Here is a 26,880-nt window from a genome sequence, read left to right as displayed (position 1 = left end):
CCATTTCCCCTGCCTTCACTAATCAATGTCATTTTAAGGCTTGCCTGTTCTCCAAGAAGCACGAGGCCCAAACAAGAAACTGCCTGAGTTGCTTTCCAGGAATTTGGAGCAGGTCGTATCTAGCTCAGCTGAGCTTGTTGAAACTAGGCGGGACCACTGACCTCCCAACTGGGCATGCGCGAGTTTCCACCCGTGACCTTTGGAACGTGCAGAGGCCCGTAGCCTAGCTACGCCTGCGCAGCACGGTGATGACCGCACCTTTTCCCAATCACCTTTCCCCGCCTCCCCGGCTTCGCACGCTCCCGTGCCTCAGAGCAGCCCGCTTCTTCATTCCTTCCGCGTCCCATAAATACCCCCGCCTCCTCCCTTCGGGGTGGAGGGTTTGAGATTTGTTTTCCGGTTTTCTCCCTTGGCTGCCTTGCGGATAAGCCCTGTCTTTGCTGCAGACGTCAGTGTCTCCGCGTTTTGGTTGCGGTGCTTCAGGTAAAATGAACCCGGTTCCCTAACACCAGCATTTAAAAACAAAGCAAAAAAATGACTGTAAGCTGGGCAAAATTATGGTAAACATAATTTTGGGTTTTACGTTGCTTCAGGCAGAAGCTAGTTGTATCTTTACTCATAATGCTTTTCCTTAGTTTCACCAGGGGACATTAGAATCATTTCAAAACCAGAGCGACCCTCCCAGGCTTCCTCTGGGACCTGTTTTGTCACCCGCAGGCTGAAGTCCCTCTTCATCCAGGCTGAACATCCAGGCTTTCCCTACGGAACATTTGGTGATAAGGGTCGGGGGAAACGTTTGCACCTGGCATCCCCTGGACTGTAGTAGCTATAGATGCTGGAGAGAGGAGAAAGTGTAGGTTTTCTTTGAGATTCCCAGAGTAGAACTGGCAGTAACGAGGTGTGACTTTATACACAGCCAGACTTTCCACTTGGCCCCAGCTTTGGCAGCAACTTTTCATCTGCGTTGGAGTATTAAGGGACAAAGACGATGAAATGCAGCAATTAAAGGGCAAGGAGTGGGGCTGGGAGGTGGGATAATTCTGGGCAGTTACTCTGAAGGTGAAGAGACCTCCCAGCGCCTTCAGGGCCTCCTGGAACTGAGGACAGGAAACAGCATAGCTGGTTTCAATGAGGGGCCCCATTGGGCGAGAGGTGCCAGCCCAGCAGGGAGACCTGCTCTGCCCCTGCCACCCTGCAGGATTCGAGAGGTGCAGGTGAGGACCTTCTCTCTGCGGGCACTGCTCCAGGTGCTCTACACAGCTCCACCTTTGTCACCTTCATGTCGCGTCATGTAGATGTGGCAATAAAGATCAGAGAGTTCCAGCAGATTGCACAAGGTCACACAGCAAGCAGGTGAACATATGTGGACTAAAGTCTGACTCAAGAATTTTTCTCGGATTCAACTGTTCCTTCTATGAAGAATGTTTCTCTTTGTTTTTCCCTTTTTCCCAAGTTTTAGACAGAGAGACTGTCTCCCAGGAGGAGAAACATTTTGGTATTATTTGTTTCCCCGACACATGCATTTTGCGACCCCACAGGACATTCTGGTAGCAGCTTGGAGCTACAAAAGAAGAAGCTCCCACTCTCTTTACCCCAGGAGCTGACTCGGTGATCTACTTCAACCATGGAAAGTCCCTTCCCCAGATAGACTCTGGTTTTCCACTGGCTTCTCCTGCTGCTAAAATAAAACCGGGCTAATCCCTCAACCATCCAGTGTTAACAGGTGGGGCTGCCTCCCCAACATTTGTCAGAGGTGTGAAGAGGCCTTTTTTATGTGCGGCTTTGCCCCTCTGGCTGCCACACCTCTGTCCTCCAAGGGAACTGCTCTTATTACCCTGGGCCTCTCTGCCAAGAGCCTCTTTTCAGTGGCTGGCTGGCTCCCGTTACCCTCCTGTTGGACTCGGCTTTCAGAGTTGCCTTCCCTTCTCTTGTGAAGAGAGAAGTCCATGAGGACAGACAAAAGTCACACAGGCCTGTGCTACATGTGGACGAGGGACCACTGTGAGTAACTGTGGCTGCCCCCTCCACCCCGAGTTCCTATCAAACCTACAGACACAGCTGAACGACTTTCTTGTGGCCTCCAGCCATGTACAAATCAGCACTATAGAAAAAGCAACAGGTACATTTAGAATTGATATTTATAAGAGCAGGCTTGGTCTGGGTTTTTCGTCCTGCTGCAGAGAAAAAAACTGACCACAACATGTAAGTTTGTAGCACAAGACAGACTGTGTCAGAAAACAGTCAAGAATACAGCACAATCCATCCATTTCTCTGGGGCCCCTTCCCCATTTCCATGGACATATTTCCCAGACAAGCTGCCAAACAGGTAAGGTGTCCTACAATTTATTCACTTCAGGCCACGGGGCTGCTTGAACAGACTTTGTCATTTGCATTCTGCACCACCCCACACCCCCGCTTGTTTTTGGATTTGAAAACTTTTAGTGCATTAAAAATAAAAGAATTAGGTCAAATCAGCCAAGTTAAACAGGTTCGAAATTTATTTTAAATGTTATATTGATACAACCATTTAATAGGTGGCCTTCATATGGCCTATGGAAGCCAACAATTTTTAAGGAATAAAGAATAACAACACCAATTATGAATTTGGGGGCATTTTAGAAAAAAAATCATAATGTTTCATTGAAAGCATCTTTGTGTTCTTAAAATCAGGGAAAGTTTGCCATTCAAACTTCCAAAATGTGTTTTTGAACATTATTTTAGAGAAAATTATATATATATTTTAAAAAGAATGAAGGATCCTTCTAAGGAAGGATCAAGAAAGCAGAGGTGAGAAGGTGACTTCAATTTCACGGGCAAATATATCTGTGTATGCACACTTGCATGTAAATTTTCTGATGACGTCATATCGCAGGTAATACAGGAGTTTCGGTCAAAATGGGACTTCCTGGGGGCAGAGCTGCTGGACAGTGAGAGAGTGAAGTGGGACACTGAGTGTTTCAACACCATCCTGGGGAGTGAATGTGAATCAGGTGTGTCAGAGAGACAACCGCCCTGCCCCCAAACCGGCTGAGCTCTTTGCAACTGGAGAGTAGGAGTGAGATGTGTTCACCCTGAGACTGGCCTCCAGAGAAACTCAGGAGAAAGTCTAAAGCCCCTGATCTGCATAAAGCAGCAGAGGAGGGGCTTGGCCGGTTGTACAGGAGCCCAAGAGCAGTGCCCCTGCTTAGAACACTTATTTCTTCCCCAAGGGTGATGCAGGCACAGAATGGAGCTATTTGACTTGGAGGCCTAATTGCCTTCGCTGAATCTGCTCCAGGAGCCCAAGTCCTTAACGTGAGGCCTGAGTGCTTGATGCTGATGTCACCAGTCTCCTAGTGCTGTCGGTCATTCCTCTGGTGCCTCCTGCTGCTGGAAGAGTTTTCCCATTTCCCCTTCCACCTTGGAGCTGGTCTGTGGAGAAGCGGCCTTCCCAAGAAGGTAGAGCCTGAGTCAGGGGGTCAACACACAGCGGTGAGATGAGGACACCAAGGAACAGGGAAGCACCCACACCTTGGTCTCAGGGACAGTTACCTGGCAGGAGCGGGTGACCCGGCCTGATGTAAGAGTCCTCCTAATGCGGTCAGGAACCTGGGGGAAGCGTACAGCATTCCTTTGGTGGAGGTGATGAGCTGGTGCTACAAAACATCTATCCCAGTTGGGTAGGGCCTTGGGGCCACCCCTCTACCAGACTTTAAGGAATCGCATCATTCCAGGACTTCAGAGAAGTGGGCTGGTGTTTTGGGATGTCTAGAGCGGCAGATGTTACAGAGGTGCACGGGGGCCACCCTGGAGTTTCTGGGCGGGGAGGCAGCTGGAGGGCGGAGAGCAGCATGGTTCCCCCATGGCTGGCGAATATCAGGTGAGGGTGGGAGTGGTCCCAAGGTCAACTTCGATGCAGCTTTTGTCCATGTCTAACTCAGAGTAGTGACAGAAGGGGATGGTGGGTGTTTTTCGACTCTGAAGGGCTTGACTCTGTCCACAGTTGCTGCCTCCCTTCTGCTTCCCTTCTTTCAGGCTTGGGTCCCCCTATATCTCCTCTCCTCCCTGCGGGAATGTGTACAGAGCCAACCCAACAGAGGGTGAGTGGAGCATTTGGCAGTGGTTACTTTGCTGCAGTCCCTGTATTTTTCATGAAACAGCACCAAGGTTGCTCTCTCTCCCCGCTCTCCATGCTGGAGGCTTAAAAGACAGGGATCTGGTCTCTCCGAACCACATCCAGGTCATCATCCAGGGTTAACAAAACCTGAAATAAGAGAGGCAGAGAAATGAGAGGAACCCACAGTTGCAATAAGTCCCTATTTTCTCCCAAAGACTCACAAGTGCCCTTACTTGTTTTCATGTCTTCTGCAGCATTCTGCAACGCCGTGCTCTTAACAGGCACTTGTCATAATTACATAGTTCATTTATTAATTCAAATATTTATCAAGGGTCTATTAAGTGCTATTCCAGGTGCTAGAGATATGGCTTAGAACAAAAGAGACAAAAATCCCTACCCTGGTGGGGCTTACATTTGAGAGAGGGCTTCAGACATGAAGCAAACGCATGAGCAAAGTCAAGTATGTTAGCTAGTAATATGTACTAAGGATAGTAATTAAACTGTGGTGGGGACATAGGAAGTATGGGATGGGGCGAGGTAAAAAAATTTTTTTGGTTAAAATTTTATTTTTCTAAATTTTGTATTTTTATTTTATATTGGAGTATAGTTGATTAACAATGTTGTGTTACAATTGTACCCCAATAAAGATGTTAAAAAAATAAAATAAAATAAAATAAAATAAAAAGAAAGAACAATGTTGTGTTAGTTTCAGGTATACAGCAAAGTGATTCAGTTGTATATGTGTAAAATTTTGTTTTTCATTGGGTGGCCAGGGACATCATTACCACTTAGGAGGGGACATTTGGGTCAGGACCTAAACGGAATGAAATCTTGTTGCATAGAATATTGCCATATAAGAATTGTACCCTAATCCTCCATTTTTAGTTCCCTCTACCATCACTGTCTCCACATGGAGCCCTTAGCTCCACTTCTGTTGTCTCTGTCTCTCTAGAGAAGGTGACTATCAAAGATAAAAGCCTTCAGGAATGATGTTTATACAGACTGGTTAAACTTCCCAAACTGGCCACGAGGGGGTAGCCCTGCTCCACTCTTGAGGTTACATGGACAAGACTAAAGTAAGTGGGCAGCGTGAAACCAGGAGGCCTAATATTGGGCTGGCCAAAAGGTTCGTTCGTTTTTTTCCGTAAGATGGCCCTAGCAGCACTTAGTTGTTTTTAACTTCATTTGGAACAATTTTGTTAGATTGTGTGTGACAGCTATCCTATCAACGTGCATTTAAAAAGAGACCTATCAAAATTGATGAATTTTTGTGTAGCCATTTTAATGTTGAAGATGGAAGAAAAACAACATTTTCGGCATATTATGCTTTATTATTTCAAGAAAGGTAAAAACAACTGAAACGCAAGAAAAAGATTTGTGCAGTGTATGGAGAAGGTGCTGTGACTGATCGAACATGTCAAAAGTGGTTTGTGAAGTTTTGTGCTGGAGATTTCTCGCTGGACGATGCTCCACAGTCGGGTAGACCAATTGAAGTTGATAGCGATCAAATCGAGACATTAATCAAGAACGATCAACGTTATACCACACGGGAGATAGCCGACATACTCAAAATATCTAAATCAAGCGCTGAAAATCATTTGCACCAGCTTGGTTATGTGAATCATTTTGATGTTTGGGTTTCACATTAAGTTAAGCAAAAAAAACTTTCTTGACTGTATTTCCTCATGTGATTCTCTACTTAAACGTAATGAAAACGTTCTGGTTTTGGGCTTCCCTGGTGGTGCAGTGGTTAAGAATCTGCCTGCTAATGCAGGGGACACGGGTTCGATCCCTGGACTGGGAAGATCCCACATGCCGCAGAGCAACTAAGCCTGTGCGCCACAACTACTGAGCCTGTGCGCCACAACTACTGAAGCCTGTGCGCCTAGAACCCGTGCTCCGCAACAAGAGAAGCCACTGCAATGAGAAGCTCGTGCACTGCAACAAAGAGTAGCCCCCACTCGCCGCAACTAGAGAAAGCCCGTGCACAGCAACGAAGACCCAACACGGCCAAAAATAAAAACAAACATAAAAAGTTCCATTTTTAAAACAAATTGTGACAGGCAACAAAAAGTTGCTACTGTACAATAAAGCGGAATGGAAGAGACTGTGGGGCAAGCGAAATGAACCACCACCGACCACACCAAAGGTCGGTCTTCATCCAAAGAAGGTGATGCTGTGTGTATGGTGGGATTGGGAGGGAGTCCTCTATTATGAGCTAATTCCAGAAAACCAAATGATTAATTCCAACAAGTTCTGCTCCCAATCAGACCAACTGAAAGCGGCACTCGACGAAAAGCATCCAGAATTAGTCAACAGAAAACGCATAATCTTCCATCGGGATAACGCAAGACCACATGTTTCTTTGATGACCAGGCAAAAACTGCTACAGCTTGGCTGGGAAGTTCTGATTCATCAGCCGTATTCACCAGACATTGCACCTTCGGATTTCCATTTATTTTGGTCTTTACAAAATTCTCTTAATGGAAAAAAATTCAATTCCCTGGAAGACTGTAAAAGGCACCTGGAACAGTTCTTTGCTCAAAAAGATAAAAAGTTTTGGGAAGATGGAATTATGAAGTTGCCTGTAAAGTGGCAGAAGGTAGTGGAACAAAAGGGCAAATACATTGTTCAATAAAGTTCTTGGTGAAAATGAAAAATGTCCTTTATTTTTACTTAAAAACTAAGGCACTTTTTGGCCAACCCAGTGTTATTTTTTAAATGACCTTTTGTACAGGCATCATGGGCTTTTATTTTGGAAAAGTCAAAATTAAGATGGAAGTAGGCTGGGAGTTCTCCTCCTGGGTTGTTATAATATGCGTGGCTTCTGGAAAGGTGTTTGGACAAAAAATGGAGGGACTACAGGAGAGATTTGGAAGAGACTGGTTAGAAGGCAAAAAGAGGCCTGGCTGCTATCCTGAGCCACTCCAAGAACTTGTGAAATGTTTGTAAGACATGCAGTGAGACTGGAAGAGGGGGAGGAATGTGATTATAGCACAAGAAGGAATAACCTAGTGTGGCTGAGATTGTAGCCAATGCCCAAAGTGGTTCCCGGGAGATTTGGGCATGTGAGTTCTAATCAACAGTTCAGTCCAAACATTGCACAACTGAAGGCAAGTTATTTTATCCCTCTGTGTCTTAAAGTATTGAAGAGTAAAAGGAGAATGAAAATAAAGATCTAACCGAAGGATACAGTGTAAAAAAAGAAATAAGATATTCTGTACATTGAATTATAATGAAGACTTGGAAAGGGAAATTAAAAATACAAAAGGGGATGTAAGAAAGAGGGTAAGAGAAAAAAAGGGGTACAGGATGTAAAGCGAGAAGAAATGAAAAAAGCTTTTATAAACTCACCAAGAATGAGAAAAACAGGGCAGTAGCAGAGAGGAAGTGCCAGATGTCATGGTCATCAAAGAAATCCAGCAGGATACACTCTCGATTCTTCTCTCGGGATTCGGCTGGCGTTCCCTGGAAGAAGGTGAGGCAGGATGTAGTGGGGGCATTCCAACAGTTCAACTCCTTAGAGGGCTGAGTATCCAGAAACCTAAAAAGTCACTACTAGATGCCTGGGTCAGAAAGTTAGCTTCCGGGCTTGCCTGGTGGCTCAGTGGTTGAGAGTCCGCCTGCCGATGCAGGGGACATGGGTTCGTGCCCCGGTCCGGGAAGATCCCACATGCCGCGGAGCGGCTGGGCCCGTGAGCCATGGCCGCTGAGCCTGCGCGTCCGGAGCCTGTGCTCCGCAACGGAAGAGGCCACAACAGTGAGAGGCCCGCGTACCGCAAAAAAAAAAAAAAAAAAAAAAAGTTAGCTTCCAAGAAAACATACGTCCACACAAAACTTGACCACAGTTGTTCACAGCAGCAGCATTCATAAAAGCCAAGAAGCGGAAACAACTTAAATGTCGATAGACTGCTGAACGGGTAGATAAAATGAGGTATATCCATACAATGGAATATTCAGCAATAAAAACATGAAGTACTGATAACATCTACACATGGGTGAACCGTTATGAAGAGAAGCCAAAGACCACATGTTATGTGATTCCATTTATATGAAATGTCCAGAATAGGTAGATCTGTAGAGACAAAAGATAGATTAGTGGTTGCCTAAGGCTAAGGGGTTAGGGAGAAATGGTGATTGACTGCTAACGGATGCAGGTTTTTTCCTGGGGTGATAAAAAGGTTCTAAAGTTGCCTGTGGTGATTATGGTGATGGAGAGCTAAGACTTCTTCCCTGTTCTGTGCCTCAGATACATCACCAGTTTCCTAGGCCTCAGCTTTCCTATCTGTGAAATGGATTTATAAACACCTGCACCTGCGTATATGTTTATGGATGGTGACTATGATAAGGTGGAGAAGATACACTCAGCAAGGTTCCTGTACGTATTAAACATCCACTGGGAATGGCACATAATGAAGATCACGTTTGCAGTGTTGGTAGAGCTTCGTTTTTAAGAGGTGCCACCCTGATAATGACGACATGCCATTTATTGAGCAGTCACGTGTGGATATTGAAAACCATCCCCTTTAGAGAAAGCATTCATGTCAGAGAACATAGAAAAGATAAACAGCAACCAGCACATGAAGAGAGGGAGGTAGGAAGGTCAGAAAGGCAAGATGGAGAGAGAATGTCATCCTGGAAAAGAAAACTGCCCTCTTACCTCCCAGCTGCTGAGATTCTGGAAGAAAAAATACAAGGCAGCGGCCCACACCGCAGCGGTGGCAACGATGCAGAAGAGCGGGATCAGGAGGATCTTCTCAGAGCTGCGAAGCTGTGGGTGAGAAGCGCTGCTGCCAAGCCGCACGCGTCACCCGAGGAGGGCCCGCGGTGCCCGGCTCCCAGCCGCCACTCTTACCTTCATGATGACGTAAAAGGTCAGGTAGAGCAGCAGGTTACAGATGAAGATGCCCAGCATGTAGGAGGCAAAGTCCCTGGGTCGATAGATCAGTCCAAAGAGGGCACTGAGCACACAGAGGAATTATTTTGTAGCTATGAAGGTGGATTTGTAACATTATTGGCTTTTTCACTCCCACACCCCCATTTCTGGTGGGAGGGGAATTTAAAAATGTTGTAAGTAACTTTCAATTCATTACGTCTTCCTCAGAACATTCATTTTTAACGATTGTGAGGTTCCTATCAGTGGATGTACCATAAGCAATCATCCTACCTCTCTAGTTGAAATGAAGAGTTTTCTCTTTGTCCTTCTGTTGTGCACTATTATTAAAAACTGCAACAATAAATACCTTCAGACATATTGTGCTTTCTTTTTCTTTTTGCATTTAAGATGGTTGGAATAGATTACTAGACATAGAATTATCTCAATACTTGGCTTGATACACATTACCAAATTTTTGCTAGCTGTCTAAATTAATACTGAAGTTTATTTTGGTTGGGGTTTGGCCTTAATTTTGCTTCAAATTTCTATTCCGTTCTAATAAAAGTCTTTATTATACAGCCCTTTCTTATCTCCTGGTTTTGAAAGCTTGTGTTTAATACAGACACACCATGCACATATGTATATAGTTGGCTTTCTGGCCTCTTCATCCTGATTCACTAATTTATAATTTCTAGTTTTGGAGCAGTGGCTCATCGTGTTATTGTTGTTTTATAATATGTTAGATTATCTAACAAAGGTTAGGCTAGCTTGCACTATCCAATGTGGTAACCACATGTGGCTATTTAAATAAAAATTAATAAAAATTTTAAAAAAATTGAAAATTCATTTCCTCAGTCACACCACATTTCAAGTGCTCAATAACCACAAGTGGCTAATAAACACATCATTCCAGAAAGTTCTATTGAATAATGCTGGGCTGTCACTATACACCTCTGCCCCTCCTTTCTCCGGTTAACCTTTTGCAGAGACCTTTGACAATTTTGTCTAACTAGGTAAATAATTTCAGAATAAAATCCTATTAACTTCATTCCATTTCTAATTCTAAATTTACACATTAACTTGAGAATTGTTATCTTTACAATAGTTAATCTTCTCACCCAGGGCATGCCATCTTTCTTCATTTAGCTAAGTTTTCTTCTATCTCTCCTGATAAAGTAATTAAATTTTCTGCAGAAAGATTCCACACATCTCTCAAAGTTTATTCCTAAGTATTTCAAGTGGAAAGCTATTATTAATGGAGTGTTTTTGTTCATTTTTTTAAAATTTATTTTTTATTGAAGTATAGTTGATTTACAATGTTATGTTAATTTCTTCTGTACAGCAAAGTGACTCATTTATACACATCTATGCATTCTTTTTAATATTCTTGTCCATTATGATTTGTCCCAGGGTATTTGTTTGTTCCCTGTGCTATACAGTAAGACCTTGTTGTTTATCCATTCTGTATGTAATAGTTTGCATCTACTAACCCCAAACTCCCACTCCATCCCTTCCCCGCCCCCCTACACTTGGCAACTACAAGTCAGTTCTCTATGTCTGTGAATCTGTTTCTGTTTCGTGAATAGGTCCATTTGTGCCATATTTTAGATTCCACATGTAAGTGATATCATATGATATTTGTCTTCCTCTTTCTGACTTAGTATGATAATCTCTAGTTGCATCCATATTGCTGCAAATGTCATTATTTCAGTTTTTATGGCTGAGTAGTATTCCATTGTATATATGTACCACAACTTCTTTATTTATTCATCTGTCAATAAACATTTAGATTGTTTCCATGTCTTGGCTATTGTGAGTAGTGCTTCTATGAACATTGGGGTGCATGTATCTTTTTGAATTATAGTTTTCTCTGGATATATGCCCAGGAGTGGGATTGCTGGATCATATGGTAATTCTATTTTTAGTTTTCTGAGGAACCTCCATACAGTTTTCCATAGTGGCTGAACCAACTTACATTCCCACCAACAGTGTAGGAGAGTTCACTTTTCTCCATACCCTCTCTAGCATTACTTATTTGTAGACTTTTTAATTATGGCCATTCTGACCATTGTGAGGTAGTTTTGATTTGCATTTCTCTAATAACTAGTGATGCTGAGCACCTTTTCATGTGCCTATTGGCCATCAGTATGTCTTCTTTGGAGAAAAGTCTATATAGGTCTTCTGCCCATTTTTTGATTGGGTTCTCTTTTTGTTATTGAGTTGTATGAGCTGTTTATATACTTTGGAAATTAAGCCCTTTTGGGTCGCATTGTTTGCAAATATTTTCTCCCATTCCATAGGTTATCTTTTTGTTTATGGTTTCTTTTGCTGTGCAAAAGCTTGTAAGTTTGATTAGGTCCCATTTGTTTATTTTTGTTTTTATTTCTATTGCCTTGGGAGACTGACCTAAGAAACTTTGGTATGATTTATACCAGAGAATGTTTTGCCTATAATCTTTTCTAGGAGTTTTATGGTGTCATATCTTATGTTTAAGTCTTTAAGCCATTTTGAGTTTATGTTTGTGTATGGTGTGAGGATGTGTTCTAACTTCATTGATTTACATGTGGCTATCCAGCTTTCCCAACACCACTTACTGAGAGACTGTCTTTTACCCATTGTATAATTTTGCCTCCTTTGTCAAAGATTGATTGACCGTAGGTGTGTGGGTTTATTTCTGGGCTGTCTATTCTGTTCCATTGATTCATATGTCTGTTTTTGTGCCAGTACCCCACTGTTTTGATTGCTGTAACTTTGTAGTATTGTCTGAAGTCTGGGAGGGTTATGCCTCCTGCTTTGTTCTTTTTCCTCAGGATTGCTTTGGCAGTTCTGGGTATTTTATGGTTCCATATGAATTTTAAGATTATTCTAGTTCTGTGAAAAATGTCATGGGTAATTTGATAGGGATCACGTTAAATCTGTAGATTGATTTGGGTAGTATGGCCATTTTAACAACATTAATTCTTCCAATCCAAGAGCATGGGATATCTTTCCATTGATTGTTAAATCTGATTGCAGACTTGGGTTTGATTTTAGTTCTACTAGAGGCAGGGACAAGCTAGGTGATTCTGACCCTGCAGACACTATCATCAGTTGTTCAGTATCGTATCTCCTATCAACACCCTCCATCCTGTCTTACAGAGTCGCCAGGACTGTGGGGTCTTCCCTAAAAGTGTGGCCGAGAGAGCATCGCAGGTGACCACGGCCAAGAATCACCCATCCTGACGTGTCCCTGAGTAAAGGACAGTCCTTCACAGGTATGGACCTTCCCCAAGGTAAACCCTGGGGCAACAATATTGTGGGAAGTTTCTTCCAGAAGCATGTGGCCCCGAAATAAGATTCAAATTCTCATGACTTGATTCTGGCTTTCCCTGATGGTGTGCTTATTTCTTTGCATCTGGTATCTTTTTTTTTTTTTTTTTTTTGCGTTACGCGGGCCTCTCACTGTTGTGGCCTCTCCCGTTGCAGAGCACAGGTTCCAGACTCGCAGGCTCAGCGGCCATGGCTCATGGTCCCGGCCGCTCTGTGGCGTGTAGGATCTTCCCGGACCGGGGCACAAATCCGTGTCCCCTGCATCGGCAGGCGGACTCTCAACCACTGCGCCACCAGGGAAGCCCTGCATCTGGTATCTTAAAGGGAGGAGGAGTAGGGTGTCACCTTTCTATCAAAGGTCGCTGACCCAGAGGAGCACATCAGCTAAGAACCACTAATAAAAGCAGCTCAACATACTTATTTTTTGAGGGATCAATAAAACATCTCACTCATTCACATTTTTAAGTTAAGAATAAGTTGCAAAAAATAGATACATAAAATACAGCTAGCATAATTGTACTTCTGTTGCACTGTTCTACTTAGAGGTCACTTGAGGAAACAAGACCAAGGTGATAATGAGGGAAAAGAAAAGGAAGAAAAATGATATAGGCAGAGTAAGAAGATTGAGACCTGGAGGGAAAGAAAGAAATGAGAAAGACACACACACACACACACACACACACACACACACACACACACACACACACACACACACACACACACACACACACACCCTAGTAAGAAAGAGAAATGCCTACTGGGTAGCCTTTATGGAAAGTTCTAAAAAGAGTTTAAAACTGTTGCATTTTTGCTGCTGCTGGCATAATTAGTCTCTCTTTATATATATGTGTGTATGTGTGTATATGCATATATATCCAATCTAATTTATCCACCTAGATATAGCAAATTTGATGTTTGTCTTGTTGAACAAATGAGCTCAAGGCATCAGTGTGTTGAATTCATTGCTTTAAGGGAGGCAACTATTGGTACACAAGAGCTTCCTAGTGCATTCTTTGCAGGACGAAAAGTAGCTTTCTTTCAAGTCACTAGAACAAGCAGAGTCCTATGCTCTCCTTAATTTAAGACTTCTTTATAAAAATGATAGCCAAGGAAAGCTAAACCACGGTGTTACAGAGAAATTAATGAAGAGAAAAACATGTTTTCCTAAGACTACTTACAAGGACCAGTTAACCAGATTCCCCACGATGAGCAATACCATTCTGTCCTGGAAAGGAGGAAAGAAAACATCAAATGAGGGGCCGCACATACTGCTTTTTAAAAAACTTACCATAGGGGAAGCATCAATTATGGGAAAACAATTGCCTTGGTGGAAACAATTTTTCTATAGTTTTAAGAGAGCTGTGCCTATGATTGGAAAGTCCTCTACGAGGACTAAATGGCAAAGCCTCTGACTGCAAACGGACGTGACCTCGTCCCTGTAAAAGAAAGCCTGGTGAATAAAGCAGAAGTCTTGCTGTTTTCCCCCCAGTTTTTAAAGGAGCTGGGCGCCTGGGCCCACCTCTTGGCGGGAAGGCTGGTGGTATGTGCTGATTACTCAGTAGTTAAAAGAATTCTGCCACCACTGTTCTGTAACCAAAGACTCTTTCCCTGGGTTGTGTTAACTGGTGGGCCCTAAGGCAGCTCTTGGGATGCACCTGGAATTAGTTTCATTATTCTGGCTCCAAGGAGGTCCTGCAGCTCCCAGGCTCCTGGTTTCTAAACACATGGCCTTATTAAGATTAAAGTTATTGGGGCTTCCCTGGTGGCGCAGGGAAATATCTTCCTTTTAAAAAAAGGAATTCACCTACTAGAAAAGCCAAAATCCAAAACACTAACAACACCAGTTGCTCGTGAGGATGTGGAACTCTCATTCATGGCTGGTGGGAACGCAGAATGGTCCGACCATTTCGGAAGACAGTTTGGTTGGCAGTTTCCTAGAAAACTAAACATACTTTTACCGTATGATCCAGCAGTTGTGCTCCTTGGTATTTACCCAAAGGAGCTGAAAACGTGCCTATACAAAAACCTGCCCACAAAATTTTATAGCAGCTTGATTCATAATTGCCCAAACTTGGAAGCAACCAAGATGTCCTTCAACAGGTGAACGGATAAATAAACTGTAGCACATCCAGACAGTGAAATATTAGTCAGGACTAAAAAGAAATGAGGGCTTCCCTGGTGGAGCAGTGGTTGAGAGTCCACCTGCCGATGCAGGGGACACGGGTTCGTGACCCGGTCCGGGAAGATCCCACATGCAGCGGAGCGGCTGGGCCTGTGAGCCATGGCCGCTGAGCCTGCGTGTCCGGAGCCTGTGCTGCACAACGGGAGAGGCCACAGCAGTGAGAGGCCCGCGTACCGCAAAAAAAAAAAAAGAAATGAGCTAGCAAGCCATGAAAAAACATGGAGGAAACATAAGTGCATATTATTTCAGCCAATCTGGAAAGGCCGCATACTATATTATTCCAACGATATGACGTTCTGGAAAAGGTAAGACTAAGGAGACACTAAAAGAGACCAGTGGCTGCCAGGGATTGGGGAGGAGGGGCAGGTGGAAAGAATAGGTGGGGCACAGAGGATTTTTAGGGCAGGAAAACTACTCTACCGTCTTTGATACTATAATGATGAATATATGTCACCACAAACTCGTCAAGAAAGCCATAGAATGTACAACACCAGGAGTGAACTGTAATGTAAAGTATAGACTTTGAGTGATTATGATGTGTTAACATAGGTTCACTGACTAGCAAATGCACCTCTCTGGTGAGGGTGTTGATATGGGGAAGCTGTGTCTGTGTGGCGGAGGGGCATACGGGAAATCTCTGTATTTTCTTCTCAATTTTTCGGTGAACCTAAGAAAACTAAAAACTCTTAAAATGCTCTAAAAATAGTCTGTTTAAAAAAAAAAAGACAGCCTGCATCAATTAACGTAAAAAACACCAGAAACACTAATTTCCCCTTATGGTTCACAGCTGAGGCATTCTTATCTCTCCTAATACTCACAGGTCCTAATGGGCTTTTAAGTTCTCCCCTGAGTAAAACCCTCCAGCTTCAATTCAATTTTTAGTGCCTATAGCTCCTGCCCAAGCTCTACCGGGCTTAAAACATTCCCAGGTTCCTTTATGTAAAAATCCTTCTGATTATAAACTATCAGCAGGAATTTAGTGAATGCCTGTGTGCCAGGCCCAAACGGCATCACTAGTTCTGATCACAGCACGGGGTAAAGGTTGGGGCAGTGGCTCAGAGGAGGTATGTAGCCTTCCCAAGGTCACTGGCCAGCAAGCCAAGGCAGCTGGGAGCAGGGCTGATCCCAGCTCAGTGTAGAAACTACACTGATCCCTCCGCTCAGTGTAGAAATGTGTAATACATTGAAAACCATATGGTAGAATTTTTTAAAGTGTATTTCTGCCATCAAGCAATAGCTACGATTTTGAAAAAGCATTCGTGCTCGTTGTAAAAGTCAAACAATGTATAAAAAGCAAACAAATGTATAATGTGGAAAGTTCCTAATGAAAGTGATTGGAGTGATCGTATGTCCCTAGTTTGCCTGGGACAGTCCAGGTGTCATTAGTAATAGTGCCCTCTCTTGACTTTCACAAGTGAAATAATCATACCTCTTTGGATGATTATTTATAGGGATTATTTATTTATTTATTTATTATTTATTTATTTATTTATTTATTATTATTTATAGGATCCCTATCTGGATCCTCCCTCCTCCAGCAATCATCACTTTAATAGTTTTGTGTGTGTATATACATACATATGTTCTTTATATACTAGCAATTTTTCATGTACAAAAAAGGAACCATCCCAGCGTGTCTTTTAAGAGTGAGAAGGGGACGCAAGATGCCTCTTCCCTCACTAACTGGACTTCAGCCACGCTAGGCCATCTGGCCCTCTTGGTTTGGGGAGCCTTGTGTGACTACCCCGAGCCTGCCCCTCCTGCTGTCCTCCTGTTGTCTGGGAGAAGGCCAAGGCACACAGGAACACACACGTACCATATAGAGAGGCCGGCTGCACTGCCGGATGCAGTCTGTGTAGAACACCATAGCGGCCCGTCGGAAAATTCCCAAATCTGCTGATGACACAATTGCATGGTGAGAAGGCTTGGTCAGAGATAATCCAGAACACTCCCCTTTGGCCCAAGCTTTTGCGGCCAGGATGATGTCACCTCATAAAAGCCATGCTTTGTCCCTAATAGGTCAGCAGTAAATGTTTGCTTTAGAAAACGCCACCCACAGCTGCCTGGGCTTTCGTGGCAGGTGTGCTCTATCCATGCAGCATCCCGCAGAAAGGCAGGCAAGATGGACACAAGGAACAAGCACTCGCAAACCATTTGGGGGGCTGGCCAACCCTCCTATGGTCTCCTTCAGCTAAGTTTCCCTCTGTTGATGGTTTAGTGTTTTCTTTACAGCAGACATGTATGGGGACTCTCAAAAGTCACCTTAACACATCTGCTCTCTCTAGACCATGGGAAATCTTAGCTTGGAAAAATTCGAATCTGTGTTTCTCAGTGTGGTTATAAGTCAGTAAGAATTGAACCAGGGGACAGTGGGGTCTACTAAGCATGTTCAGAAACCTGTACATATGATGATTGTTATGTGAGCAGGGTCAGGGCCCCAGGTGGGGCTGTCATTCTGTGAGCCATCCACACAGAGATGTCACGGGGAGAGCTGGGGTCTTCCTGAAGTGAGCATTTCAGTAAGGGTGGACCCCAACTCTGCTGTGCTGCCGTTCCTCTTCAAGGCTACCCCTGGGGTCAATTTAAGCAGCGTTCACTGGACTAGATACACTGGGGGGTGGGGGCGTGGGCGTGTCCATGCACTAGCCCAGAAGAGGCGCGTTGCGGGCTGGGTTGGGGTGCATCCCTGCCTCTGAGCCTCTCTCCAAACCCCCTGCCTACCAAATCCTGTCCAATCTGCAAGGTGTTCAGAAAGCAGAGTTGGCAGGTCAGTCAGGCAGGTTGCTTTGTTGAGAAAACAATGTAGAAAACCCTGGGGAGGGTGGCTGAACGTTACCTGTGTCAGACACATCTGAATCAGTGGGAAGCAGAGAATTGAGGAGAGAAAAAAAGATTTGTAAGAAGGTAGCCAAACAGGTAAACTACTGGTCATTTTATTTTTCTCTCGAAACAGATGACTCTAATTTTGTTTTCTGATTACAAAAGTAATGTCTTCTCGTAAAGAACACAGACTCCTTCTGCCTGTCTCAAACGTTCAGAAGTTCGCTATTCTTCGAAGCATGAATCAGACTTTCCTCTCTCCCCGTGTACTTTTGTGCACCACTTGCAACTTATAATCCATCCTCTGCCTGTGGTCCTTTTCGGGAAACAAGAGGCACGACGGTGATCTGGACAAGTAGCTCTGCAGTTTTCTGTCCTGCTTATGAAATGCTCTGCCTCATTGCTACTGCCTTTCCTCGTGTCCACTTTAATTTTCCTGTGTGGCCTAAGGGCCCCAGAGAAAGGAATCTGTGATTTGAGAAAGCAAAGGCAGCTTATGGAATGGGCAGAGAGGTTGGTGTTGCCTGAACCACTGTCCACTAACCCACTTCCTGCCTTTGGACTAAATGTAGATGCAATTGTCACAATGTTTTCCTTTTGACTTTGGTAAATCCGTAACCACTTGGGGGAGACTCCCTAGGTACAGAAATTTTAAATTCTGGGTTAAGTTGTGTGAAGGTTATCTTCCCTTTGCCCCTCCAGACTCACCTGCCATGTCTCTCTGTCCTCACCATGCCCGGGGAGGCTGACTGCAGGGACCACTCAATGGGTTCCCTCGCTCCCCTTGGATTTGGACAATGAGAAATGCCAGCAGGAGACTGGAGGGACAAAGGAAGGAGAGTGATCCCAGAGTACTATCTGCCTGGTGCCTTCCCTGTGAGGTTGCCTGTCTGTTAGCCAAAGGTCACTGCTCCACGCTCATGGAGGAAGGTGACTTTCTCTCCGTGATGCCCTCCTTCCATGTTTTGGTAACCACTTCCTCTATGCCCTTTTGGGCTTGTGGGTAGTAAAATCTTCTCTGCTACTAACCCCAGGTTACTGTGCTACCCCTTTCATTCTTCCCCACCCCACCCCTGTCCTATGAAGAGTCCCTCTGTGAATAAATCTTTTGTCTTTGTATGTGATAGCTTTTTCCTGTTGGGACCCTGACAGACTAGTACATGGTTATAATAGACTACATTCAATTTCTCCTTTTTTAAAAAGGTAAATTAATTCAGTATTGCAAAGTTGCATGGGGCCAAGGTGGTATAAACATATTAAAAGCTCCTCTATGTATTAATGGTCACTACCATTACATATATCTGTATTCAAGTTTATTTTTCCAACTTGCAAAACCCAGAGGAACAGTGCCTAACTTATGTTCCTTTTGAGAGTTTAGTTTGTATGACTTCATTCACCTTTGAGTGTGGAGGATGGAGCACGAACAGAGCGCTGTACCAAATGTTCTACCCAATCAGCTATTGATGCTTCCACTGGGGGGAGTTGGAGGTATACCGGCTATGTTAACACCAAGAATTAATCTACTGACCATGCCAAAAGGAAAAACTAAACTGCCAAAATGAGAGATTGTTTTATTTGGTCTCCTAGTCTTAAAGCCACTTGTTTATATAGAATCGCTCTTAGATCTGGGCAACAGGGGTGCCGTATTTTAAAGGCCCTCATTCCCCAGTGACTGAGGAGTCTGCAGGGCAAGGGGGCTGCTTCTTCTAGGCCACATTCTGAATTCCTGGACCCAAGAATTCCCTGTCCTGATGGCCTTGAGCCCGCTCTCAGAGCCTGCTCAGGTCCCTTCCCTGGTTTGTCTTCCTGAGGGCAGATGGCACCACTAGAGTATGCACTTCTAGGGGCAAGGAATGGCCAATTGGATGTTAGACAAGGGTGTCCATATGCATACCTGTGAGACCCCTTAAGATGCAGGACAGAGCCAGAGGTGAGAAGAAAAGAGGGGCAGGGGTTGGGGACCAGCTCTCCTGTATAGCTATGTTCTGGAGTACTCTTCCATGCACCTGAGAATTTTAAATTTGAACTTGTACCTTGTAGGTTGTAATGAAGGTATATTTATCAGCTTCTTGGTCTTCCTTCTTTCTTCCTTCCTTTCTTCCATATATTTAATACTTTTTCCTCTGCTTTATAACTTAAACATTTTTATACATATGGTAAGTGGGCTTTTATTTACAGTCTTGCCTTGGGCTCTGCAAATATTAGGGATAGGCCTAGTTTATATATATATTGGTTTTTCTTGAAATATACAAATGAATCTTTGAGTCTGACTTCCTGGACTTTAAAATGATGGGTGAAATTTAGATGCTCTGAAATGACTTGCACACGCTCAAATGTATGCTGACTGACCAAGAGCAGATCAGAAGCTGATTTCCACAGAACACTTGGTGATCTAACGTGATACGTTCATGCCGTCAGAGGGCGTTCGGCAGGTGTCCTGCCTCTAAGATTGGCAAGTTGGTCTCCAAAACTTCCAGCCCCAGAATTTGAAAATAATATAGAATTTATTCTTGTTAACCATTTAGGATGGTTAGAGAAATGCTCCTTTTAAGTGCTATGAACTGAAAAACATTCTTCTCGGTGGAACTAGCGGTGTGATGATCATACTGTTCTACAAACGCACTTTCAAAGTTTGGTGAATTGTAAAGCTTTGGGGACTTGGAGTTGGAAGGATGCCTCAGCTCTGAGCTAGCTTAGTGTCTCAGTTGAAAACAGAACTAGTGATAGTAGATTGTTGCTGTCTTATAGAGGAGAGGAAGCTCTTGGAGAGAATATATGCTATTAAACACACAGAATTCAGAGCAAGCATTCACGGTGACAAGTAACACTTCCGTTTAGGATAGGCAAGACAATCCTTTCTCAGGGTAAGTTAATCAGCATGTTTAGTATAGAGTAACAGGTGACTCACCTATCTTGAAACGACCCATGTAGTAGATCTGGGTGCTGAGGGCCAGAGAAGCCAGAATATGGATTGCAGAGAAGATGACCCAGAACAACCACAGGTCATTTTTCCCAAACACCTAGGAGTGAAGATAAAGTTACCTTCATCTGGATTTTTTTTTTCCCCCAGAGAACTTACTAAAATTGTTTCACCTCTCGTGTATGCATAAGGTGTCAAAAACCTAGCTGTGTGTGAATTTTGGGTTTTCTCCCTTCTCTGATCTCACAGGGATCTTACTGCAGCCAGGGCTGGAAAAAGAATGGCTACCTGGCCAAATGAAAAAGAAAGAAATGGAAAAGGGAAGCAATGGGTGAGGTAGCTGAACAGCAGGTGAAGAGGCAGTAGGTCTAAAGCTGGGAGCTAATGCTCTTCAAATAACAGAAGACGACTGACGCACGTGCACGCACATTTAGAAAGTGGTTTTTGTCCTTTCAAGTCAGTCTCTCTCCCATCAGCCTGTACATCTCTATTCCAGTCTCACCTGAGTCAGGTCTCAGCTTTGTTTTTACACTGTCCAGGGGCAGTGTTCCAGGGGCCTGTTACATTATTAAAAATTCTAGCTCAGTAACTAAAATGCTATGAACGGACCAATGATGAGAGTGTGTCGTGAGCCAAGGATTATGATTAGTTAAACCTGTCCACCTGGGGTCCAAAAACCAAAATACAAAGCCTCCCAAGAGGGCTGCCAGCTGTGGGGAGGGACGCACCACTCCAAGGACGGTGAGCGTGATGACCAAGGCGAAGGAGATGTAAGCAGCGTAGGCACTGGCGTTGATGTCTGGGTGGCGGGTCTGATAGAGCTTCAGCATGCAGAGGCCGGCGATTATGTACATGAAGGAGGTGTCTGAGGAGAAGCCGAGACAATCGAGATCCAGTAGGTGGCAGACAGACCTCTCTTCAGCCTCAGAGAACCCCTCCCTTCAGGCCTTGGAGTATTTGCTGCCCTCAGCCTGTGTGGTGACCTCCAACACGCCAGCCTCTCCAGGCACATTCTAGGTAAACCCTACACACTCCACCTCTCACCCCCTCCAAGAGGGGCATTCCTAGCTCACAGAAGAAAAGTATCAGATGATATGATGAATAATTGCCTATCCCCACTCGCAGGGCTATGTGTGTATAAACGCTCCTGTCCAACAACAACAAAAGAATCCCTAATGGGAACAGGGCAGTGTGACAATAAAGAGAATCCTACGTGGGTGCAGGAGGTCCTTCTCGGTATACTGAAACGTAACCACATTGATTACTGCTCATATACAAGGCTTTCTAGCCTAGGGATAGAAGACAGCTAGAAATTCTATGGGCTTAGCTGCATGGGGGTTAAGGAAATGCAAATTAAAACAGCCATGCAATGTCCCATGTTACTAAAAAATGTGGCAAAAGTGTAAATGTCTAATAATAACACATGTTAGTGATGATACGGGGGAAGTGGAAACTCTCACTCAGCCAGTGGGAGTGGGAATTAATATTCTGGGGAGAAAGTTGGCTGGTTTTGGTAAAATGGAAGATGCATCAACCAGGACCATGTGACCCCAAAATTCTACTTCTAGGTATTCCAGGGAACCTCTCTCACATGTGCACAACAGGCATAGATGAGGCTAGTCATTGTAGCACTGTCTGTACTAGCAGAATATTGGCAACCTCTAAGTGTTGTTCAATAGAGGAATTGATAAATGTGGTATATTTTTATTACAGAATGACAATCTTTAAAAATGAATGAACTGGATATCCTTGGTTTAATGCCAATAAATCTTGAAAACATTGTTGAATGAAAAAAGAAGGATGCCGAACGAAGTGTGAGAAATTAATATTAATTTGTTACAAATGAAGAAAAACTATAAAAACAAACTGGAAGGATAAATATAAAATTAATCACAGCTGTTGCTTCTAAGGAAGGGGAGAGTTGATAAGTTTAGAAAACAGTTCAAAATGGGACCTCAACTTTACACAATGTTTTATTTCTTAAAGTAGATTTAAGGCAAATATTTTAAAGTGTTGGCATTTGTTCCTTCTGAGTGGTGAATGATATTATTCTCTATAGTTTTCCTCTATTAAAAATGTCTTCTAATTTAAACAAACTAAAACATGGTGGAGAATTTCTGTGGTGCTGTGAGTTAACAGCCAGAGGCTAGAGCACAAACACAAAATAACTGTTTTTAAAAACCTCATCCTCGAGTGTGGAGGACATTGTTAATTGCCTTCTTCCAGCATCAGCTATTCCCTTTCTCCATCCTAACAGCATCTCGATACCAACTCAAATGTCTCAGCCCCATTTTCTATTCAGAAATGCACACCCTCCCAGACCACTTGCTTCAGGAAAGCTAACTGCACCCCTGGTTCCAGGGAAGGGTCTCATTGGTCTAAAGGTAACCTCACCTCCTTTGCCACCGTGACTGGGGTAGCAATGCTGGCCCGACCTAACCCTCACACAGAGAAAGATTCTGGAGTAAGCTCAGGGCTGTGTAAGCTGTGGAGGCGTGAGGGGCTCTTATCTGGGGAGTTTGGGGGAAAGAAGTTTCCTGCTCTCAAATGAAGGCTCCTGGAAGCCAGCTCGCTGCTTTCTCTAGACATCATGGTGCGGAGACAGGAAGCCAAGACCTGCTGTAGCTATTGCTGCCACCACGAGGGAAGGCAGCCTGAGGAGACCACCAGTGTGCAGGCTGGGTGCAACCAGGGGGATCACGGAGAAGTGGAGCCAGAGCCACCAGACAAACTACCCACAAGGCCATTCCACCTCTGTACGTTCGGCTGGTGCGCTGATGAGTGTACTTATTATTTAACCCAATTCGAATTGGGTTTTCTATTACTTTCAACCCAAAACAGGCAAACTGCTAAATTAAGCCAAGCTACACTGAGGGAGATTTCTAGATGTCTGTTGGTGGTTTCTACCTGACCTGCTGCCTGACACTTAGCCCATTGCCCACCTGCAGATCTAGCCATGAGGTCAGTACCCAGTGTTCGCTCTTTTGTAGTCTATAAACAGTGGTCAGAGAGGGAAAAACAGTACAATGTGGGGAAACCATGCCCTGTGGTGAGGTGCCCTCAGATCACTTCACGTAAAATGTCATTTAATTCTTGCAAGCACGACCCTGGCATTTCTGAGAGGGTCCCAGGATAAGGCTCCTATAACTCAAATCTGTGTAGCTGATGTAAATTCGAATTACCGAATTGGAAGTTGGAGTAATTAGGGCAGACATGGTAACAAGCACTGAGCACCCCTTCCGTCATCAGTGCGATGCCCATAGCATAGAAGAGACCGAAGTGTTTGGGAATCCCATACTCCTGAAAAAGCAGAAAGCTTGGTCAGTGGAAAGATACTCCTTAGTGACTCAGCCACAGAACCGGGACGCCCATGCTCTGGCCTCGTGTGGTCCATTACACGTAATCCATTGTCACACCGTCTAGCCAGATGTCCCTCCTCTTTGCAGATCCCGTTTGGAACCATAACCCTTCCTAGCTCTCACCTCCCTCGTCCCACCCTCTCCTCACCATGGCAAAGATGTCCTTGGCCTCCAGGGCTCTTCGATGGAGAATGTCCCGGCGCAAGACTATCAGCAGGAAGAGGCAGCCCAGGAGCATGTGGCCCAGGTTACTGAGAATGTTGTTGAAGGCACTAAGGGGATGATAGAGAGACCATGAGAGAGTCAAGGTATCAAAGAGCTTTAGAGACTGAATGAAGGCATGGATGAGCGAGTGAAATCAGCATTCAGCGTTTTCCACTGCTAACCTTTCCATAAGATTTCAGGACCGAGATCATCAGAAAGCATCTTTAACCTAATGCCACGTTAGGATGCTTAGCCTGGGATAATGTGTCCGTTTCCTCTCAGGGATGCCTGCTTAGCTTCCCTAACACCCACTCAATCCTCCCTTGTGCTGATGGCAGTAGCGGGGAACGAATCCTAGGAAAGAGAGTCGCTCCACAGATGGGCAGTTGGGCCAAGCGTTTCAGCTACACTGTGAGAGTGAATTCACATAGATGGACGGACCCACGTTATGTGTCCATACTCAGCTCTGTAACCATGAATTTCAGGATTAGTGTCAACTGGTCACAGCCAGCAGATTTATTTAAGGAAACTGAGACTAGTTCAGTTCTGGATCGAGAAGCCAGGCTCGCAACTCCCAGGCAAATGCTCTCTGCACTTCTCCGTGTTCTGGAGGCTGGAGCATGGCCTTGGAGGCAGCAGGCCCCGGTGTGAGTCTCAACATCACTAACAAGCTGAGGGACCTTCCGCAAGTCCTTACCTTTCTAACTGAGCCTTAACATCTTCATCTAAAAACGGGGGTAATAATAATCCCATCTATCTCACGAGGTTGTTTAACGGATTGAATGTACTAGGAGCTCATGCCCATGGGTGAGAGTCATCACAGCTAAGGACCTGGTATTTTCAAACACATCTCTGCCTTCTCCTCAGGACTGTTTCCTGAGGCCCCCATACAGGAATGGAAGAGGCATACCTGATCTCAACTTCCTGATTTCATTCCTCTTTACCCTTGATTGGGGTGCTTTTCCACAACTGTTTCTAGTATTTTTAAAAACTGAAATCGTCACATTACACAGAAAGGCATCTCTCATTACCTCAGAGGACTGGGCTTACCTCAGGACACCCCAGGGGTGAGCGCAGAGGAAGTTGTAGTAGCAGATGTCCTGGTTACCAGTGACATTGACTATCTGTAAAACCAAGAGTGAAAAGAGGAGATGCTGTTTTCCTCCACCCCCTGAGCCTGAAATCACAAAAAGTGGACAGTGCTCACAGCGACCAACTGTCGGTGATTTACAGTGTAACCAGCGCCCCTTCTCAGCAGGGGATGGGTCGTTATCTTCAGCCTTTCCACAGTATAGACACATTTCCTTTCAATGCTGCCATCTTGCTTTGAATTGAAATATTCCGTGTCCCTCATTATGTGGCCTCACGGCAGAATGCAACTGAGTATGTTTCCTTTGTTCTCATTATAAAAGGATTTTGAGAGGATGCTAACATTGGGACCTGCCTATTAGGACGGTCATGGTACATCCTATGTTCTAGATGAATCCTGGGAGGGTAAGGAGCTGTTCCATCCTCTGTGTGGAAACGGTAACCACAGGGCAGGTGGACATAAGGAGATGTGTGATTGGTTGTCCATAGTTATCACTATCGCTATCGCTAAGAACCTGCCTAGATCACAGCATAGCTGTATCTTCTGACAGCACCAAAGTATTCAGAGAATATTTAGATTATAAATGGTGGTGCTCAAGCCTTATAAAGTCCTCGTCCTCATCACGTATTAAGTATGGAATTGGTGAAATATTATTAAACTCCTGGCTCTCAAACTTGGCTGTACACTGGAATCACTGGGAGTTTCATCAATACTGATGCCTGGGGCTTCCCTGGTGGCGCAGTGGTTGAGAATCTGCCTGCCAATGCAGGGGACACAGGTTCGAGCCCTGGTCTGGGAGGATCCCACATGCCGCGGAGCGACTGGCCCCGTGAGCCACAACTACTGAGCCTGCGTGTCTGGAGCCTGTGCTCCGCAACAGGAGAGGCCGCGATCGTGAGAGGCCCGCGCACAGCGATGATGAGTGGCCCCCACTTGCCGCAACTAGAGAAAGCCCTCGCACAGTAACGAAGACCCAACACAGCAAAAATAAATAAATAAATTAATAAACTCCTACCCCCAACATCTAAAAAAAAAAAAAAAATACTGATGCCTGATTCCACTCTGATCTAACTGGTGTGGGGTACAGCTTGGACACTGGGATTTTTAAAAGTCCCCCAGATGATTTTAATGCAAAGTTTGAGAACCATTGCATTAGAAACACCTTTAGCCTGGTGCTGTTCTAACTGGGCTTTTTCATGTGTAATAGATCCCAGACGGGATCACTTAAGTGACCTGGACCCTAGGGTTCTGTGAAGGTGCAGTGGGGATTCTCAAGCTATTTTAATTATTGTTTTTAATCTTTTTTATATTTTCTTTTAATATTTCATTAGTATTGTGAAGCTGTTTTTACTTTTACAAAACATTTACCCTCAATGACAGGACACAGGCTAAATTAGACATCAGGTTTCTTTGTTTTGGTCTGCAACTTTACTCATCATCCCATGATGATCAAAAGTGCAGACTGGTAAAAAACAGACATAGTTGATAGATACCAAGACTAAATGAGTGCAAGGGAATAATTTCAGATTGGTAGTCAAAATAATACAAGAGGTCTGTGATAAAACAATTGGGAACTAGATTTAAGGGTCAAAGACGAACCAGTGGAGAAATCCAGTGGGAACCCAAACGGGGAATTAATTCTTCGACGGAGCTCAAGTTATACCTTTCTCTGTAATTTGCAGCAAATATCTTTCCCTGCAGTATGAAAGGTGGGATTTTGGAGTTCGGGGCAGCACTTACTGTCTGGTAGGTGATAACCAGCTGGATCACAGGCAGCGCATAAAACACAGCAATGGTAATGATGTTCCTACGCAGGCAAAGAATCAGAAAGGGTTATTTCCAAAATAACAATGGAAACTTTGCCCTTTTTTTTTTTTAAAAAAAAAGAATCTTTCCACCCCATAACTCCCTAGTTAACTCACAAACGCGATTAGAAACTGATTATGTGGTTCCTGTTTCTCCAATCTTCCTCTCATACAGTTACTTGTAAAACAGTGTAAATAATACTTGCTTCTGGTTTTACC

General features: G+C 44.2%; 1 protein-coding gene and 1 long non-coding RNA gene across 6 annotated transcripts in view; one reads left to right on the top strand and one right to left on the bottom strand.

The window, feature by feature from the left end:
• Positions 1-417: 417 nt before the first annotated feature.
• Positions 418-26,880, top strand: part of LOC309962389 — a 92,680-nt gene continuing 66,217 nt past the window's right edge. Inside the window, exons 1-2 of the long non-coding RNA XR_014326243.1 lie at positions 418-483; positions 12,111-12,226. This is a non-coding gene — a long non-coding RNA (uncharacterized lncRNA). The remainder of the gene's footprint in view (positions 484-12,110; positions 12,227-26,880) is intronic.
• The window catches only part of SIDT1 (SID1 transmembrane family member 1), a gene marked incomplete at both ends in the record, with an annotated part of 86,135 nt that continues 63,435 nt past the window's right edge, over positions 4,181-26,880 (bottom strand). For 3 of the 5 annotated variants that reach the window (XM_082840210.1, XM_082840212.1, XM_082840213.1), the window contains 12 exons: positions 4,181-4,243; positions 7,451-7,564; positions 8,757-8,867; positions 8,952-9,057; positions 13,460-13,506; positions 16,280-16,359; positions 20,192-20,303; positions 20,932-21,068; positions 23,386-23,503; positions 23,711-23,834; positions 24,817-24,890; positions 26,597-26,663. In XM_082840210.1, coding sequence (XP_082696336.1) covers positions 4,181-4,243; positions 7,451-7,564; positions 8,757-8,867; positions 8,952-9,057; positions 13,460-13,506; positions 16,280-16,359; positions 20,192-20,303; positions 20,932-21,068; positions 23,386-23,503; positions 23,711-23,834; positions 24,817-24,890; positions 26,597-26,663 — 1,153 coding nt within the window. Of the gene's footprint in view, positions 4,244-7,450; positions 7,565-8,756; positions 8,868-8,951; positions 9,058-13,459; positions 13,507-16,279; positions 16,360-17,299; positions 17,315-20,191; positions 20,304-20,931; positions 21,069-23,385; positions 23,504-23,710; positions 23,835-24,816; positions 24,891-26,596; positions 26,664-26,880 lie in introns of all 5 variants that reach the window. The other 2 variants (XM_082840211.1, XM_082840209.1) reach the window with 2 other exon arrangements.

The sequence above is a fragment of the Leucopleurus acutus genome, assembly GCF_964270905.1.
Source record: "Leucopleurus acutus genome assembly, chromosome: 5".
NCBI lineage: Eukaryota > Metazoa > Chordata > Mammalia > Artiodactyla > Delphinidae > Leucopleurus > Leucopleurus acutus.
This window is presented reverse-complemented; position numbering and strand designations above follow the sequence as displayed.